This window comes from Accipiter gentilis, chromosome 6 (genome assembly GCF_929443795.1).
Source record: "Accipiter gentilis chromosome 6, bAccGen1.1, whole genome shotgun sequence".
Taxonomy (NCBI): Eukaryota; Metazoa; Chordata; class Aves; order Accipitriformes; family Accipitridae; genus Astur; species Astur gentilis.
In genome coordinates this window covers 44,348,958-44,366,603 of record NC_064885.1, presented here as the reverse complement: position 1 = coordinate 44,366,603, position 17,646 = coordinate 44,348,958, and the positions used below count along the sequence as shown (strand labels likewise).

Below are 17,646 nucleotides of genomic sequence, written 5' to 3'. Positions count from 1 at the left end.
GAGCAAGGCTTTGAAAAACATGCCTGGCACCACCTGAATAATAATGTACGTTTCCAGTAGCAGCATTCTGTGCAATTATGTCCTCTTCGCACTGCTGCCAGTGTAGTCACACATGTTGTAGATGTGATAGTATTCTGTCAGCATCCAGCTGGTTTGTCAATGTGTGGCGTTTTAAGTAGCTGTAATTTTAAGATAATTTTCTGGCCTTTTTAATGTTTCAGTTAAGTTCTTCCTGTTATTTATATACTGATAAAGCAAGCTGTCCTTGTGCTATACCTAATTATAGCCCGCAGAAAATACTTGCTATTAAGGTAAAACTGGATGGTGTTTGTATGAAGTTGTTAGTGTTAATTACCTGTGGGCAGCCTGAGACTTAATCTGTTTTTTACATCATTGCAAACAACAATGGGAACTGTCTCTGTCCTTTAATAATTTAGTAGGAAAATTGGCATTATTTATGAGTTAGTAAGGTACGACTGTCAGTAACACTCACTTTTACTGTATATTTTAAGGAATATCCACAGAACAACTTATACAGAGTGCCTCCCACTTACTCACCAATTTCCTCTCAAATGATGCACCATCCTCAGTCTGCCTTGTGGGGTTACAACATCATGGGACAGCCGCAGCAGCCTGGCTTCTTTGTGCAGAACCAGCCCCTCCCACCAGGTATGTGTAAGATTTGAATTCACGGAAATGGGGCTTTATTGTTTGATGTGTGACAAAAGTTGACTTCTTATAACCATGTTTTGTTTCTAATTTTCTCCGAAGCAGGCTGTGTCTGCTGATGCCATTTATTTTATTCCTTAGTTAGCCTTTTTTTTTTTTTTTTTTTTTTAAAGGGCTTTCTATTATCGCTTGTAGGTCTGTCTCTATTAAGCTATTAAACTTTTTTGGTAGATAAGCAAAAATGACCTACTCTGGTGATAGTATAAGAAAGCTGTTAGAAGTTCAGTGAGGAGTGAAGTAAAAGAGGGATGACTGAAAGGAACAAATTACCTTTGGGTTATTTCTTCTTTGATTCAAACGAAGACCCATGATGGCTAATTTGACATCTGCTAGGTGGAATAAATAAATCCATGGGCTCGCGTTTTTTCAGCATTTGTGACATGTGCTTAATTTTCTGTAGGATTGTTTTGTTTCTTCCAGTTAATGTGTATACAGTTTAACGTAAGTATTTTACTTGCTCTAGGGGGCAGCAGTTTATGATGTTTTGAGAAATACTACTACATCCTTCTCAGATATTGTGCAGGAGAAGTTGAGAAGTTTGGTTCCAGTTATAAGTGTTAAATATTTTTTCTGAACCTCCAAAACCAACTAGATCTGTATTTTAAGTATGTAAAAGTCTTCAGAATATACCAGACAGTGGCTAAAAAGCTTAAGGAAATACTGATTTTAAAAAACTAATTTATAAGATCACCTTCTTAAGTCTGACATATAGGTACATGATTTTATCAAATAGTATAGAGTGCATAAATTACTGGCATCTCATTATAAAATTGGCTTAGCATAATAATCTGTTCATATCATGCTTTTGATCTGAAAAGCAACTTTTGTTCATCAGTAGTAGTCAAATGTTTTATGTGGCGTAGAACAGCAACAGCCCACAGCCTTTTTACTTTTCATTCTCATTTACAAGTGGTAGTCTTCAAAGTTATTCTGCCCATTTAATTTTTCAGGCCAGTAATCTGGTTTAATCCAGTTCACTGTCTGCCTTTGCAGAGGTAAGTTTATCGTCATTATTGTAGAGCTAACCAAATAGGAGCTGATGAATTAGCACTGATCTGTACCAACAACACTCTTACAGAAGGCAGAGAACACATTTGTGTTTTGGGTGGTTTTTAGGTGGTTCCAGGCTGGATCCGACAGGCTCCTTTGTCCCAACTAATACGAAGCAAGCCCTGTCGAACATGCTGCAGCGGCGCTCTGGCACCATGATGCAGCCCCCCTCTATCCATGCAATCACACCTCAGCAGCAGTTGCTTCAGATGAAACTCCTGCAGCAAGAGCAGCAGCAGCAGCGGCTCCTCAGGCAGCAAGCACAGTCACGGTCTCTCCAACAGGTTTGTCCAAACCCTTAAGTCTGAAGAGCAACACCATGGTTTTGCCTTCTGTTGGGGCTGCTTGCCCTGTGTAGGCTTACGGAGTGGAGAGCCAGCTGATATTTACTATTGGAGTAATTGTTCAAATATTGATTAATCAGGGCCATCTGCTTTTAAACTTCATTTGCTCTTTGGTGTCTTAGTCCCTTCTATTTTTCCTGTGTTTCCTAAAATCAGGTTTTGCTTCTGCTACTTGATGATATTCTTGTTCCCTGTTGTGTCACAGAGGCTTTCACAGTAGAATTGCATGGTGCTGCTATGTACCACCAAGCTACAAGTCAGGAGCAGAGGCGCAGCAATGCTCTTCACAATTCAAAATCCAGGAAGTCCAGCAGGAGCCATTTCCATACACGTGTGCACACAGACATCCATGTTCTCTAGAAATAGCTGGTATTTCTTCTCCTAACATTTTTGCAGAGTACAGCTGCTGTGTGCCAAACCACACATGGCTATTGTGCAACACCCTTCAGAGCCTGAGCTAGTTTCAGAATATGGCTACAGACAGGCTGCTTTTGAATTGATGATGTAAGAACAGAAAATTGGTTTTTTGGATCCCAGATACCCAGCAATATGTGTACAGTAGTTGGTGGTAAAACCAGTAACTTCTCGCCTTTATTTTAAAGTCCTTCTATACCCATTCTTACCCTCACTGCAGTATGTGTTACATTGCCCTTAGGCTATCTTGCCTTCAAACTCTGGGATGTGCCCTCTTTGCTCAAAATAGTCAAAATTTTCAGCAAGTATCCTCATAATTTCTCCCACGCTGTCTCTGTTTTGTTAGAGCTCCCTCATTGTCCCTCTTTCAGTCTCTCTGCTATGATGTAGCCCTCTGTAGTGCTTAAATTGCTGATGGGCTACAATAGTTTTATATGGGGCTGTTCATAATTGTGAAACTAGGGTTTGCCTGTATGTGTGCTGTCTTCTACCTTAAAAAAAAAAAAGAAAAAAAGGCAGCCCCCAGAAGCTCTGGATGTGTGTTTTATCATTTCAGTGGTACAGTGGATATTTGATCCCTTGCTGGTGTCTTGTAGGCACTATGAGGTACTAAGGATTAGGTACCCTAAATGTTAGGTACTGGGCTCTACAGTTGACCTTGTAGTATTTCTTACATTAGGCAATATCTCACTATTTTAGCGTTAGGTCCAAGTGGCTTTCAATTACTATGATAGAATACAGGCTTAAGTAAGAGCCTTGAGTAAACAGATGATGATCACTGCTTATGGCTAGGTGGATCAAAAAGCAATAATTGAACATCTAAAATAACACTATTCTCACATTTAAGAAATGCTGTTGTTTAGCACTGTCACATTTAGAGGACAGAAGATGTTGCATTTCCCTTTTGGTTTCAAACAGGGACAGTATCTGAGGCGTTAAGAACAATGGTTAACTTCTCCTCTGAAGTGCTGCATAGACAGGTAGTCAGTAAGGAGAATAAACTTACCATGAAGGCAAGAATCCATGCCTAAATAAGATTAATAAAGTGTCTGTGATGAGCTTTTTCATAAAATTTGGATTGAACATTTACAATGTAAAAGTTGCACTAAAATTCAGCAGGGTAGGTTCAGATGCATTATTTCAGCAAACCTACCACATGTGCTGGATGTTTGTCAGTCAGCGGTTCTGTATCAGCTGTGTTTCTATTTCAGCAATAAGTCAGTATAAGCTAAGCTGATGTAAACCAAGTCAAACCAGAGCCATCCAAACACAGCCTTCGTTTCCTAGGTACTTCCCCACAGTGGCATGCGCAGCCAGGCCCTTTGTGGTGTGCTGGGGAGTACCACAGACGGACACGTTGTTTTCTGTCTGGTTCTAGTGTTTTGCCTTATTGGATATGTGGCAAGATTCATTCATCCTGATACTTGAAAGCTTTGACTGTAATGAAATGAATGAACAATTCACCAGGCAGTCCCATTTGCTTCCTTGTTGTCCAAGCGTGTGCTGGCAGCGCGGACGCCAGAGAAACCGCTCCGAGGTCCCAGTGGCACTGGGGCTTTGCGTGCTCCCTGGCACCACGGGCTGCCCCACCGGGACACCTCCCTGCCTGCATGGTGCTCCCGTCAGGAACGTGTCCCTGCGGAGCTTGCGGTAGTTCTCCCTGCGGAGCTTGCGGTAGTTCTTCCTGCGGTCCTGCATTTAAAGTAGGAAATGCTATGGCAATGTACAAGCCTGAAGGTAGTATTTGAAAATTTAAGAATAAGATGATTTGTAAGCATTGTTACTATGTGGTGTTTGTTGTTAGGTAGAGCTTAAATAGGGAAGGTTTCTTCTTTGGTTTTCATGTTTCTGCTGCTGCAGAATGGAATTATCTGCTCAGCTTGAAACCCCTGGCACTGGTGCGGGCAGTTCTGTAAAATCAGTCCAGAAGGACTCTGCTCTTCAGTGCTGTGCCATACGTGCTGTGCTCTTGAAAACGAGTAGCTATGGTGCAAGGTCTTTAAGAACTATGACTTGTTAAAAAAAAAGTGAGTATTACGTATAGAATTAATAGGCTCCTGTGGATGGCAAGGAGTCCTTTCTATGTTTAGAGTTTCTGTTCATAAATTTTATAAAAGTATGGAGGTTCATTAGCATAAAAACCACCTAAAAGGACCTTGTTAGCATCCCTAAATGCCAGCATTCTTTGCGTACATACAGGTGAGCTCTGTAAAGGTGCTGTACTGCTCCACTAACAATTCGAGCCTAATTGTGTATATTGTTTGTATTGTTTGCTATTTTCTTGCCTGTCCTTTTCCTTTAGGATGTCTGTAGCACTGCCGTATCCCTTCAGGATGGCTTTGACAACATAATGGTAACCACTCTGACACCATGAACTTTTCTTCTCTTTATTATTTCTTTTGCACAAACATGCATTTCTTTCAACACACAGGCTGCACATTTTGCTTTTGATGAGAATGATACGCTTTGGCACTCCTCTCACCTAGGTAGCGCAGTGGTTGCATGTGGGAAGGCTGTGAATACACTTGTACACACAGAGTATTTTTTCTTACCAATATTTCCAATAACTGCATCATTGATTAATTTTTTTCCTCTTCTGTTGTGTTTCTTGCTGTGAAAGGTTAGAGTAGCTGCAAGGTACGTCCGATGCCCTGTGCATCTAAGCATGGCTGGCGCGTTCCCATTCTGCCCTCGTCTCCCCGCTGGCAGCTGGCCCTGCTCCTCTCTGCTGCCATCCAGCGTGGCAGCTTCTGCCACGATGCGTGGTGGGCTAGCGGTGACTGCCGTGTCAGATGAATGGTAAGGGATGGACCACACGTCCTTTTTGGCCAGTGCATGCCACCAGCGCTTCCGAGGCAGCACTTGGAGCCGTTCCAGGCGTGGGCCTGTTCCCGCTGCCGTGGGACGCAGTTGTGCCGCTCAGCTCAGGCAGTGAGGGTCAGCTCCCCTGCTCCATGTGAGCTGTAGTTTCCAAAATGCTTCTTGTCCTTATGTGAGCACGACAGTATACTGTCTGATGGTCTGTTCTTGAGCTATGGCAGGATGTGCAGTTATTAGAATAACTGTATTTTGTTACTTCCGAAACAAGTAATGGTTAACACTTACCTGTTAAATTATTAAGTTTCATAGAATTCAGTTGTTTCGGGAGAAAAACAATGATGGCATGAAGTTTCATCCCTAATATCTGTGTTGGAAAGCTTTCCAGATATTATCAATTAGAAAAGCTGTTTCAGAGTTAGCTTGTGGGACTTTCTGCCCATCTTAGGGAAACTGCCATGTTGTTAAAAACACTAATTGGAAAGACAAAGCACGATGTGTTTTTAAAAAGGCTTTGCTGCTTACCCTGTTGTCCATATTTTATATATGTGCAGTCATTCCTGTTGTTACTGGTAGCATGTCAGAACAGGGTATAGATCACCATATTTGCAGTTAATTAGGCACACCTAGATATGCAGCAAATATACAGTGAGGTCTCTCAAATCTATCATCATCTTCTTACCTACATAAGTGTTAGTGTTTCACTACCTGCTTTGGAAGTCAGATTTGGTCAGATTTGGGTCAAATCAGCCTACAGTGCCATGGCTGCTACAATTGCCTTTGTCAGTCCCAGAGCCCCCCACCTAGGAAAGAAGATTCCTTCCAAATACACTGTGGTCGCATTCCTTAACAGGAAAAAGCAGTCAGTTTTGCTTCAGTTTAAGGTGTAAGTGGAACAAAGTGAAAGCAGTGTTTATTACTGTAACGTTGCATCAGCATTGAATAAAAGCGTTTGGGTTTTTTCTCCTTTTTTTTGTTTTGCTTTTGTTTGACATGCATGCACAGTTCTGGCTTGTAGCAGTTGGCTCGCATGTTTGGTTAACTCTTTACTAAATTATGCCTGGAGGAAGAAGTCCCTTTGAATTTAGCAACATCTGCTGCCGCTCAGGAATGCCGAGCGCACTCTCACAACACGGGAGCTTGCTCGGTGGCCGCGTGCTGCCATGGAATAGATTGACCTGTCCCTGCCTAACAAACAGCTTCTTGCTTACGTTTCACATTTGGTTTTATGCGTGGTGCTTGCCTGGCCTGGGCAGTGGTGCCTTCAGCACGGGTGTGCTGCTCTGGGGTCTCACACCCTGCCAGCTCTGCTGCTTTGTGTGCGCTTTAAATGGCAGGGGAGAGGTCGGTGGACAAAACTCGCTCGTGGCTCTCTGCCCACTGTGGATTGCTGGGATCATGCAGCTGCTTATTTAGTATTTTCTTACAGAATTAGGGCCTAATCCAATTTCCATTGACACAACTTCCATTAACTTTGGAGGGACACTGTTTACACTGCATGGGCATGAGCGGACAAGTTTTGTTCCTGGGCCCACCAGGTTAGCTGTCACTGAGAGAAACAAAAGGATAGCACACGGAGCACCGCTCTACAGACCAGCTTCCACAGAACCCACAAGGTGGTTTGTATTACTGCGGGGAATAGTATAAGGCACCAGTTTTTCTAGAAATCAGTTATGGTTTTATCAGATTTCACCTCCGGGTGGATTCAAGTTACTATCTTGCCATTGGAACCTTATGAAAAAGTTTCAGAAGCAATTTGCTCAGAGAAATTATTATTATTTTTTTTATTTTCTTCTTTTGCCTCTGTTTAAAAAGAGAAAAATCTTAAGCACTTGAGTACCTTCCCCCTGTACTTGGCTGACATCTGGTGTGTGTGCATCCCGTCTGCAAGATGTACATTCTGTTCAGCATTTCAGTTTCTCACCTATCAGGTGCTGTTTTGAGAGCTCCCTGTCTGATTTTGCCAGATGCTTTTCCAGATAAATTTAATTTACCCTGACTTTTTGTCAGGACTGATAGATGTTACTCTGTTCACACCTCCTGTACTCCCTAATTTGTTTTTCAGAATTTTCCATGAGATATTGACTTGTTTTTAAAACAAATCCTTAGCACAGCTCCTGCCTCCTTAGTATAGCTTATCATATCAGAATGCCTTGCTGTCTTGCCTGTGCCTTAGTGACTCCTTTGGTGGTGGTCCCAGAGGCTGGCACAGAGCCTAGCTAGGTCAGTCTTTTCTTTTTGTTTTTAAAAGAAAGGAAGGTATGAAAAATGAGTGTGTGATAACCCTGTGGCACCCTGTGGTAGCTTTGCCCCTGGTTTTGCATCTTGTCCTTGGCCTCGTCTGTCTGCTGTCTATCCAAAGCGCAGGGCAGTTAATCCAGACCCGGTCACAGTGGTTCATGTCTCTCGGGGCTGGATCAGTTGAAGCTGGAACGCTTTCTCTCTACCATCCTGCTTCTCTGAGTGATTCCTGTTCGTAATAGGTAGCTCTGCTTGTTTCCCAGGTCTGTCAATGAGGATGCACGTATTTTTAAACCCAATCCAAAATAAGAGCTGAACTGCAGGACTGCTGGTTGTGCTTACAGACTTGTTAACATTTGGTACAGTTACCACTAAAGGAATGGGAGCCGATAAAGAAGGAGAGTCCCAATGATGCTTCAGTATTTAATCCCATGTGAGATTTTCTTTTCCACCAGGTAGCCCTGTAACGTTGCTGCTTGCAGTGTGTTATCAAAGTAACTTTTAGCCTTAAGTTCTAATACATCACTGTAAGGATATCGTTATTAAAATGACAAAGGCTTTGTTGGAGGACTTGGATTTTTTTGTTTGGTTTTGTGGGAAACTGGGCAGCTACAGGGAAGGAGCATCCCTGCTTCCAGCTCATGTCTGCCACTGAGCTTTTTGAGTGGAATGGTTTTCAAAATTATCAAGTGCAGCTGTGCAGCATTACAGTCGCACAGAAAATAGACAGACTTGATTGTATACTTGGCAAATTCTCATTCGCCAGTTTTTTACAATCTTGTCCTGAAATTAAGTGTAACTTATTTCCCGCCCCCCCCCTCTTTTCTGGTGCTTCAAAGCATACTCATGCAGCTATAGTTGAAATCTTTAAATGATTTGCCATTAATTGGGCATAAATATTGAAGCAATTTGAAATGAACAAACTAGGCTGCCTGCTGATCACAAATACGGAGTGTGTTTCCAGGCTGTACTGGTTGGGAGCTGGAGATGCTTGTGTTACCCATTTATCATACTGCTATTTTGTATGTTATCATAAAATTTGCAAGTCAGCATTTTGCCTGCTTCATCTGGGGGAAAGCTAGTAAGTAATCAGGTAGCCTGAGAAAGATATCAACTGTGTAGTTATACTGGAGATTGTCATTCACTCTAAGCTCCCTGTATAATTTAATGTACTGTCTTCAAGACAGCTAGAATATTTTTTTTCTAATCCTTTGCAAAGCCCCATTTTAAAGGGTGTCTGCAAGACCTCTGTTCAGTAAATGGCTGTTTCTTCACTGCTGCAGTGTTACAGTAGTGTCAGAAATCAAACAAAAGTCGATTCTTCCGTCTCCTTATGAGTAAATACAGTTCAGCGGTTTGGCGCTGAGCAATGGTGCTGTCTTGAAGGAAATGGTCAAGTCTCTCCATGACTCTTTAGGACACCGCTTCGTGGAGTTTGTGTCCAGAACTGGACTTGTTCGGGGTGTGGAGGCCGTATCTGATGGGTGATGTGTCTTTCAGGGTCAGCCAATGGACCAAGCTGCTATTTTCACTCCGCAAGTCCGACCTCCGTCTCAGCTTCCACAGTACCCAGGGTTACAGCAAGCACAGGTACTGTGCTACTCCCGTGGAGCGTCTGCATAAAAATGCTTTTAAGGAGAACGCCTTTACCTCCCAGCCTGCTTTTCTGTGCTTGGGACTTGCCTCGTGTATGTCCCCTAGTGTGATGGCAAGGCCTCCTTCGAGGATGCTTGCAGTCTCCACATGCTGTAGCTCATAAATGTTTTTAACATGAACACTTCAATTTTTTCCTAATGCTGTTGCGGGTAAAGGCAAGCGTACTTCAGTGTTAAGCCTGAAATTTGGCCAATTTTTGGTGAGATAGTGATACCAGTTACTTGTTGCTATGTCATGGTCATTCTGGTCCTTGGGATTTTGTGAGGGGGAAGAGGGGGGAACAAAAAAAAAGGGAGAGGCGGAGCGGCGGAGCAGAGTCCTGCTCTTGCTCAGTGCCTCTCGGGGAAGGGCTGCACGGTGCAAGTTCCATCCTGCTGTGTGTGACCACGTTGCAGCTGCTTGAACCCGCAAACAGAAGTGGGGTACAGCCAGCGTGGGGGACTGACAGGCCGGCGCGTGGGTACAGCACTGCGTCTCACTGACTTGCCTCCGGTTATCCAGGCTTTGGCTCTTTGATAAAGGCCATCTCTTCCTCTTACTGTTAAGCTAAGTTAAACCCGGGCCCAGCGAAGTTGCTCTTCTGTCCGTTTTCCCCGCAGAGCATGCCTCATGGATACACCATGTACAGCACTCAGATGCCTTTGCAGCAGCAGCAGCCTGGTGGCGTAGTGCTTTCCCCCAGCTACACCCCCCGAGCGTACACAGCAGCTCATTCCAGCCCCACGCTGATGGAGAGGCTGCGGCAGATCCAACAGCAGCCCAGCGGATATATTCAACAGCAGGCTGCTGCGTACATCCAGCCTTTGACCGGCACTCAGCGGTGAGCCTCTGCAGTTCTTATAGCTGGTAACGTGGCAGGATTTTAATGGCAACTTTGTTTAGAGGTCTAAAGCTTTATTTAAAATAAAGCATATTAATCAAAATGAGGTTAGCGCTGGGTCTAATTAGCAATAAATATGTCTTTCTCTCCAATTTCCCCGTTTTTCCCCTTGTTTAATTTTTATTTTAAGTTGGTCTTGGCACAAGTTGTAGCCCAGTTGTCCTCTGTTCGTAGAACGTAAAAATTCATTTAAAGATGGCAGTATTATGTAAACACGTGTGTGGTATTAAACAGTAAATATTCCAGGTTTACCAAAGAGTCTGTAGTCAAGAAAGCACAAGACCAACTTGGTAGTTTAACTCTCAATAGACAAATGAATTTTGCTTAAGCCTGAATAGACTAAATTGACTTCAGTTTGGAAGTACAGCTGAATTGCACTGCCTATGAGAAACAGGAAAATTTCATTGGTAAAGAAATGTCATGAAACAGAAGGCAAATGAAGCAGGAAAGAAATCCATAAAAGGGAGTGTTACAGAGTAAGCAGAGTGGAAAACTGGAGCTTCCAATGACAGTCTTAAATCAGATTTTTTTCCTAGCAGTCTAGCATAATCCAGCTAACAGTCCAGCTCTGCTCTTAGCTGAATCAGAAGTTTTTCCACTTTCTGCTTTGTCAACATTAATTTCTCCCATAACATCCTAAGAAAGTATTTCTTGCTTGGTGTGTTTTCTCAGTATTTTAGAAAGTAAAAAGTCTTTATAATCAGTTTTAAATTCATGGTAATGTAACTATGAGATGTTTTGGTCTGGAGAACATTTTAGTGCTTATGTGGAATTATTGCTTGAAATGTAGCAGCTCATCGCTCTTCCTAATTAAAGCAAGAGTTGAATGCTTGGATCCGCTCTTGTATAGAGGAACACATTATTACCTGCATCAGTTACTGGGCAATAGTAAGGTACAGCTTCTATTATGGAATATTTTTCAAAGCATTCATATTTGGAAATATATTCTTCCTGTAAAACGTAAACGTCTTTTAAATCTATGCAAGCCTAATGTTGCAGCTTATAGTTGAGTACTCCTAGACTAACTTGTGCTCTGGCTATAAATGAAGTACAATCTGTTTTTTTCTTTCCCCAATCAGTTTGAGCCATCAGCCTTTGCAGCCAAATTCACTGGTTGGAGGAGGACTGGACAGTGCATCGACCACAGGTCCTCATCCGACCCTAAACTCAGTACAGCTGCCTCCGGAGCCAATGAGACCGAGACAGCAGCAGATGCGGCAGCAGAGACTCTTCCAGGTGAGGAGCTTGGCTGCACTAGAGGCCAAGGATGTTTCAGTGCAGGAAGGGAGCGTAAACATCACCGTTTCGGGTGATGGTGTTACGCACTCGCTTGCATGTGTCTTCAAGTCTAAGCAGCAGAGCCTGGTGCTATAAATCTGAACTGCTTTTACTTGAGTGCAATAATTAATTGTTTACATTTGGGACTTCGAAAAGAGAGCTTTGGACAGACATGTAAAATTCAGTACTTTCACTTTTCAAGGTTGTAGAATGCCTCTGGAGAAGGTAGATTTGAGAACAGCCTAGCTGAATGCGCTGAGACAAAAGCAGTGGTTGTGGTCTCCCCTATCTGCCCTTATAATGAATGTATACTGGAATTAAATCGAAGGGCTTGCTGCCTGTCTGGCCTATTTCCTGTACTCTGATTTGATGATATATTTTTAATTTGGAGGTAAGTATCAGTTTATCGGCTAAATATGTAGGGCTTTGCACAGGGGAAGTAAATAAGTAAATGACATTAAAAATCCTTCCCGTGGCCCTTTGATGGTTGGAAGTATTTTCATGTTTTCATTTTAATGCAATAGCTCTCTGTGCCAGTTCTTGTTGAACAATAATGTATTTTATCTGAATATTTTGATGGTGTAGTGAACTAAATGTACCAGCCTTTGAGTATTTTTTTATTAACAATGCTCCTTGCCAGCCTTGGTGTGGCTGATGATGGAAGTGGAGAGCTGTGAGGCTTATCTCCCCAGCGGGGCCTTCAGTAACCCATGCTGTAAGGGAGCCCAGCTCCTATGCTGGAAATCAGTCACGAAAAGCCACACTGCTTGGCTCGTAGTCATTCCCTGAGGCAGTGTGTGTGCTGTGTCGCTGTTGTTTCAGTGCTCATCTTCTTTCAGTTGCAGCAGCAGCAGCAGCAGCAGGGGCAGCAGCCAGGGCAGCAGCAGGCGCTTGGTCTCCAGCCCGTGCAACCGCAGCAGCCTTTGGTAAGCAGAGGCGACTGCCAGATATTTTGGGGTGGCGTGAGGGTAGTGACAGAGCGGGTTTTGTCCCTTACACAAATGGGCAGCGTGGCAGCTTGGGGAGAGGGTTTGTGTAAGCTTTCTCGCATCACCGTCTGCCTGCTGGTGCTGCCGCCGCGGTGCCTGCGGTGCGGTACCTCCACTGCTCTGAGTGCCGTGTGAGCGTGTGCCCGGTGCCAGTGGTGACAGGCTTGTTTTGCCTGCGTCCTGAGCTGGCCGCAGGCTGTACCTGTGGTAGCAGCGTATTAGCTGGGGCTCAACAGCTGGCTCGTGCATCCAGGTAGCTCCTGGCTGGCTCCGACTGTAGGCAGAGGAAAATTGCATCTGTCCACAGAAGACTGTGTGACTGCGTCCGTCTTGCTAAAACGTGGCAAGAGGGGGTTTATGCGTGCGCTGAGGTGTTGCTGGAGGTGTCCTCGCCTGCTGACCTCTGATGGGGAGGCAAGTGCAGCTTTGAACGCAGCCCTTGGCAAGGAGGGCTCGTGCACTGCCCTGCTCAAGCCCCAGCGCCTCTGCAGCAGCACATTTGAGTTTGCTGTTCAAAGATCCTCCTTCTAGGACTGGAGTGCGCGCTGCCTCCTGCGCTTTCATGGTTCATTCACCAGTTCAGTCAAAACTGATACCAAAGCTGGGCCAACAATGACACATCGTTTTGGCTGAAAAAAGATAGGAAAAGTTCAAATGCTTCATTTCAACACATCTTTTTGAAGTTGCACTTAGCAATATTGATTTAAAACTAATGGTTAATATCCCAAAGAATGTAAATAACCACCCATAGCAGTTCTTTTGAGAATTACTTGGAGAGATAGTTAAAAAATGGGTACTGCTGCTTTTCTAATTCTGTACATCTCTCTTCCATCACCAGTAAAATGAGACTGCCCAGACGGCCTGAAATCAATTTGTGTCAATTCAGAGGGGGAAAACAATGTGATGCTTTAAAGTCACCCTCAGTCTTACTCCTAGTGCAGCATAAATAAATGACTATTTTGAAAATCTGACGTAGAACCAAGTGCTCTAAGCCCTACTGAAAAGTCAGGGGTCTTTTTTTCTGGGGGTCTAAAGATGCCATTTAGTAGTCCCAGAGCAGCAGGCTGAGGTAAATTAACGCCTTGCTGCTGCAGTTTATTCCTGTTTATGCTTGCTGTGCTATGCATTTTTAGGAGTGTTATCCTAATTAATATATCATAGTAATAATGAATAGCCCTTGCTAACTTTAAAAACTTAAACTCGATGAGAAATCTGTAGTTGCTGCTGATGCATATAAATTGGTGCTTTTTTCTGTCTTTCTAATATTTTGAAGTGAAAGCAGGATAACGTATACAATTGAGGCTACTTGTGGAACTAGTTTTTGCTGTAACACTAAGAAAAGCCTTCACTTGGAAACGTAAGGTGCTGATGGTTGGCATTTCTCCATGTTGCCGTGCTTGTGCTGTGTTTGTGCGAGCATCCACGCTCCCTCCGCTCCCTCTGGCGTCAGCTGGGGACGCTGGCAGCTCCACCACTGCCAAAGTCCAGTCCCTGCCTTAAGTCGTGTCACAGGTCACTGTTAGTGACCTCGGGCCTTTGATTTTTAGGTTGTACTGCTAACAGGCTGGGGAAGAAATGGGGTTTATTGTTTGAAGATCCTCTTAAATTAAATCGTTAGTTGTAAAACAGAGCTGCATGAAGACAACTGTACAAACAAAATTACTTTTGAGACATTCCTGTATGCTGAATTAGAGCCTTTATAGTTTAATGAATGATTTTACCAAATCACTCTCACTACCATGTAATTTTTATGGACACGTCCACTGAATTTACAATGTCATTATGCTTGTTTCCTGCATTTGGGCAGTTTTTCCAGACATACGTAAGGTAGATGAGGATAACTAGAAAAGTTTGCTATAGAAAACGGGAGAAAATACAGTAATGCTGAAATTGCTAGCTTCGGAGTTTAAAAGCATTAATCAATGTGATCTGATAGAGAAACTCGGAAGCAGCTTGTAAGTGCAAGAGTAAGGATAAATGAAAGACGTTTATCTGATATCTATTGAAATATGGTTTTCATCCATTTTTGAGTTTTTCTTAATAGTGTTTATATCATAAACAAACTGTGTGTGAGAGGCTGTCACAGACACAGAGCACCTGCGAGGCTGCAGGCTCCTCTTCCAGCACTTAGCACAGCAGAAAGCTTTCTGTGTGTTGGTTTCGTGTCCCCAAGAAACCCTGGTGTGGTTAATGATTTTGTCTAACCTCAGCATTTACTAAGGACTGTTAGCCAGAAGATTACACAACGTATTTTAAGTAAAGGATTTGGTTTCAGAAAGAGAAAAGATGCTGAAGTCTTGTAAAACACTGAAACTCCCTTCAGTAAGCAAAAGGTTTCACTGAAACAAAGCATGGGTGTTTTCTGTAGCATGTATGATGTTATTAGAGTATTGAATAACTCCATTTTTATTCAGCACACCAGGTTTTCAAACTGGTCAGGTGTATTGTGTGTCCTTGTGCAGAAGCACAAAAAAATCACTTAATTAGAAGCACATGCATTTTCATCAAATCTAGTGAGAAGGAAAGTTCCGGGGCTTAGGAAACAGATCTAGAGAGCTTAGAGGCCCTGAGGATAAGACAGACAGTAAATGGTGAAGCCTTGGTTTGGTTTGTGCATGCTAGCATAGCAGTGCCTCATTCATCTTGATATCCCTCCCAGGAGTAGGTAAGTATGAGAGAGTTGTGCTGTCAGCTCTCTGTCCTCAGGAGTCTGAGAGAGCTGGTGCACGGACGTTTTTCTTTCATACGGGTGACGCGTTTTCCAAGGGAAGAAATGCTTCTTGTACATGCAGACCTTTGGCACCGGAGGTGTCCATCCCAACGGTAGACACGCAGACGGTCTGTGTCGGGTCTGCCTGTCGTAATTCAGTAGTGTGGTGTGCAATGTATTCAGTGCTCTGACACAGAGGTAGATGATCAATAAAAGTTGTTAAAAGAATGATTTTTTTTCTGAATGACAGCCAGAAGTGTGGAAAGCAAAGCGGTGCTTGTTCTCCTACCCATCCTTACTTGAAAAATAGACTTCATGGGTCAGCTAGCTAGGGAATAATGCATGCTGTCAGATGGACCAATTAAAGACTAAATTCTGCTTTGATGCAAGCATAAATAGGGTGCAAATTTGTGAAGATGAATGCATTTACACCATGAGTGCTTTCAAAGTGATTGAAGTAATGATTTAATTCATTAACAGCAGATTTATCTGGAAGCTTTTTGTGTCTAATCCCCTTGTGCCTTAGTGCCATGGACTGGCAGGGCCTTGTCTCGACCCCTGTGGGCTTCGGGTGAGGATCAGAATGGTGATGATTTTGCTCCATGGAGGAGTTGGCCCAGTTGGCTGGGCACTGATCTGCCTGCCGTTCCACTGGAGCCAAGAATTGAGTGTGCAGCTATCACCCTGCAGCAGGTGTGCAGCGCAGTGAACAACCTGTGCTTTGCGCGTAGCCTTCTCTCTGTCTGAAGTGCCATTGCCCTGGGAAAAATACTTTCCTAGAAGCTTCTTTTGATTTATGCTTCCACTACACGTAAGTGTTTAAAAATGCTAAAAAGGCTGTTAATTTTGATTTGCAGTTTGGATTTGCCTTGTCTTTGAACAATGCAGGCAGCAGAGCAGCTTAGAGTGACTTGCAAGATGAATACTGGCCTCTCCAGAGGTAGAAAAGACAGAGACTGACTCTGTCGCTTGTGTCTGGCTGGACACACGTGATACCTGTAACACAGCTGGGAATGTGTAAGGTTTCAGGGAACGAAGAGAACAAAAGTTCTGTAAGTTCCAAGCGTGTTCCATGTGTCCTTACTGTGCTGTTAAAATCTGGTCAGGACCCGCTGAGGAGGCACGCCTGCCTTCTGCTGTCCCCCTCTGCCAGCGCTGACAGGGCAGCACAAGCTGAACATTTCTGCAGTTACCTGACGTGGCACTTGTGCCGTGCATATTTCTTTCATCTTGCATGTTTCTTTTGCAGTTTCCAAGGCAAGGCTTACAACAGACACAGCAGCAACAACAGACAGCGGCGCTGGTCAGGCAGCTCCAGAAGCAGCTCTCTAGTAAGCATGTGTGTGCATAGCTGTACATAAATAGAGATGTATATTGGAATACGGAATTCTCTTTCTGGAGATGTTCTGCCTATTTAAATACTGCCATATATACATATAAGTAATTTTCCTGCTGACAACTGGTTACCCAACCCAGTAGTGATGCAATACCAAAGTTCTGGTGCTAGTGTGTCCCATGGATTTCTGTTGGTCTCCAGAGAAGCCCGAGGCACCCACAGCACGGGAGCTGGTGGCCCAGTTACAGTTTGCTGTGTGTTTTCTCCCCTCACTTCTTTAGTCCTACCGCAGGCAAAGTCCCCGAGGAAATCAGCACCTCTTGTGTGCACTAGGTGTATAAGGGAATGTATTGACTGTTGCTTGCTACCACTACAGAAATACAGAAGAATACCTGTATTTCATGCAGAGTACAGTCACGAGGCACAAACACTTCCCTTTGCTTTATCAACCAGGTAACCAGCCACAACAAGGAGTGAACCAGTACGGGCATCCTTCACACTTCTGAATCAGAGATGGAAGGGAGGCGTCATGTTACGTTTGCACTGAAGAACAGAACATTCAAAATTCAATGCACTAGTTATTGCTAGAAAGCAGTCTTTAATTTTCTTATTATTTCAATAATTATTTTTTGTGCTGCAGTTGATGTGAGTATGTAACAAGGTGGGTTTTTTGGGTTTGGGGATTTTTTTTTTTTTTTTTGCATTTAACTAGATTTAAATGTATGGACTTGTGGGCCTATTTGAAGAATGTTATTGCAGATTTTATGAATTTGGTGCTTTTTAGGTCCTGTTACTTTTAAAGGGGACAAAGAATGCTGGATTTATTTATTTGTGGGAAACACTTCTTTTGTTTTTTTTTATTCTTGTTTCTGTTTTTTGTTGGTTTGTGTTGGTTTTTTTTAAAGAACTGCACTGGACCAAACTACTGAACTGAAAGGCACTTCCGATTTTGGCATAAAAGTTAATTTGTTCATTAAAATGTTCACCTCTTTCTTTCTTGGTAGAACAAGCATCAATTTAAATTGTGTTTATTTGACTGCAATTTTCATATGCACTTTATAAAGTTCTTTGTTTAAAGTACCAATTTTCTCTTGCTCTTATTGTGGTAAGAAGGTGCTGAAGTGGGTTTATTGCTTGTATTAGAACTTCTTAAAGTTTATATTAAAAGCCACAATGTAGTGTTAATAAACCTACTAGAAGTA

The 17,646-nt window shown here is 43.1% G+C and overlaps 1 protein-coding gene across 7 annotated transcripts in view; it reads left to right on the top strand.

The window, feature by feature from the left end:
• Positions 1 to 17,646, top strand: part of MED12L (mediator complex subunit 12L) — a 152,036-nt gene extending 134,390 nt beyond the window's left edge. For 4 of the 7 annotated variants that reach the window (XM_049803758.1, XM_049803755.1, XM_049803754.1 and 1 more), the window contains 8 exons: positions 513 to 669; positions 1,846 to 2,063; positions 9,096 to 9,185; positions 9,851 to 10,071; positions 11,211 to 11,367; positions 12,249 to 12,335; positions 16,358 to 16,439; positions 16,898 to 17,646. In XM_049803758.1, the coding sequence (XP_049659715.1) occupies positions 513 to 669; positions 1,846 to 2,063; positions 9,096 to 9,185; positions 9,851 to 10,071; positions 11,211 to 11,367; positions 12,249 to 12,335; positions 16,358 to 16,439; positions 16,898 to 16,950 (1,065 nt within the window). In that variant the 3' untranslated portion in view covers positions 16,951 to 17,646. The remainder of the gene's footprint in view (positions 1 to 512; positions 670 to 1,845; positions 2,064 to 9,095; positions 9,186 to 9,850; positions 10,072 to 11,210; positions 11,368 to 12,248; positions 12,336 to 16,357; positions 16,440 to 16,897) is intronic. The other 3 variants (XM_049803757.1, XM_049803759.1, XM_049803760.1) reach the window with 3 other exon arrangements.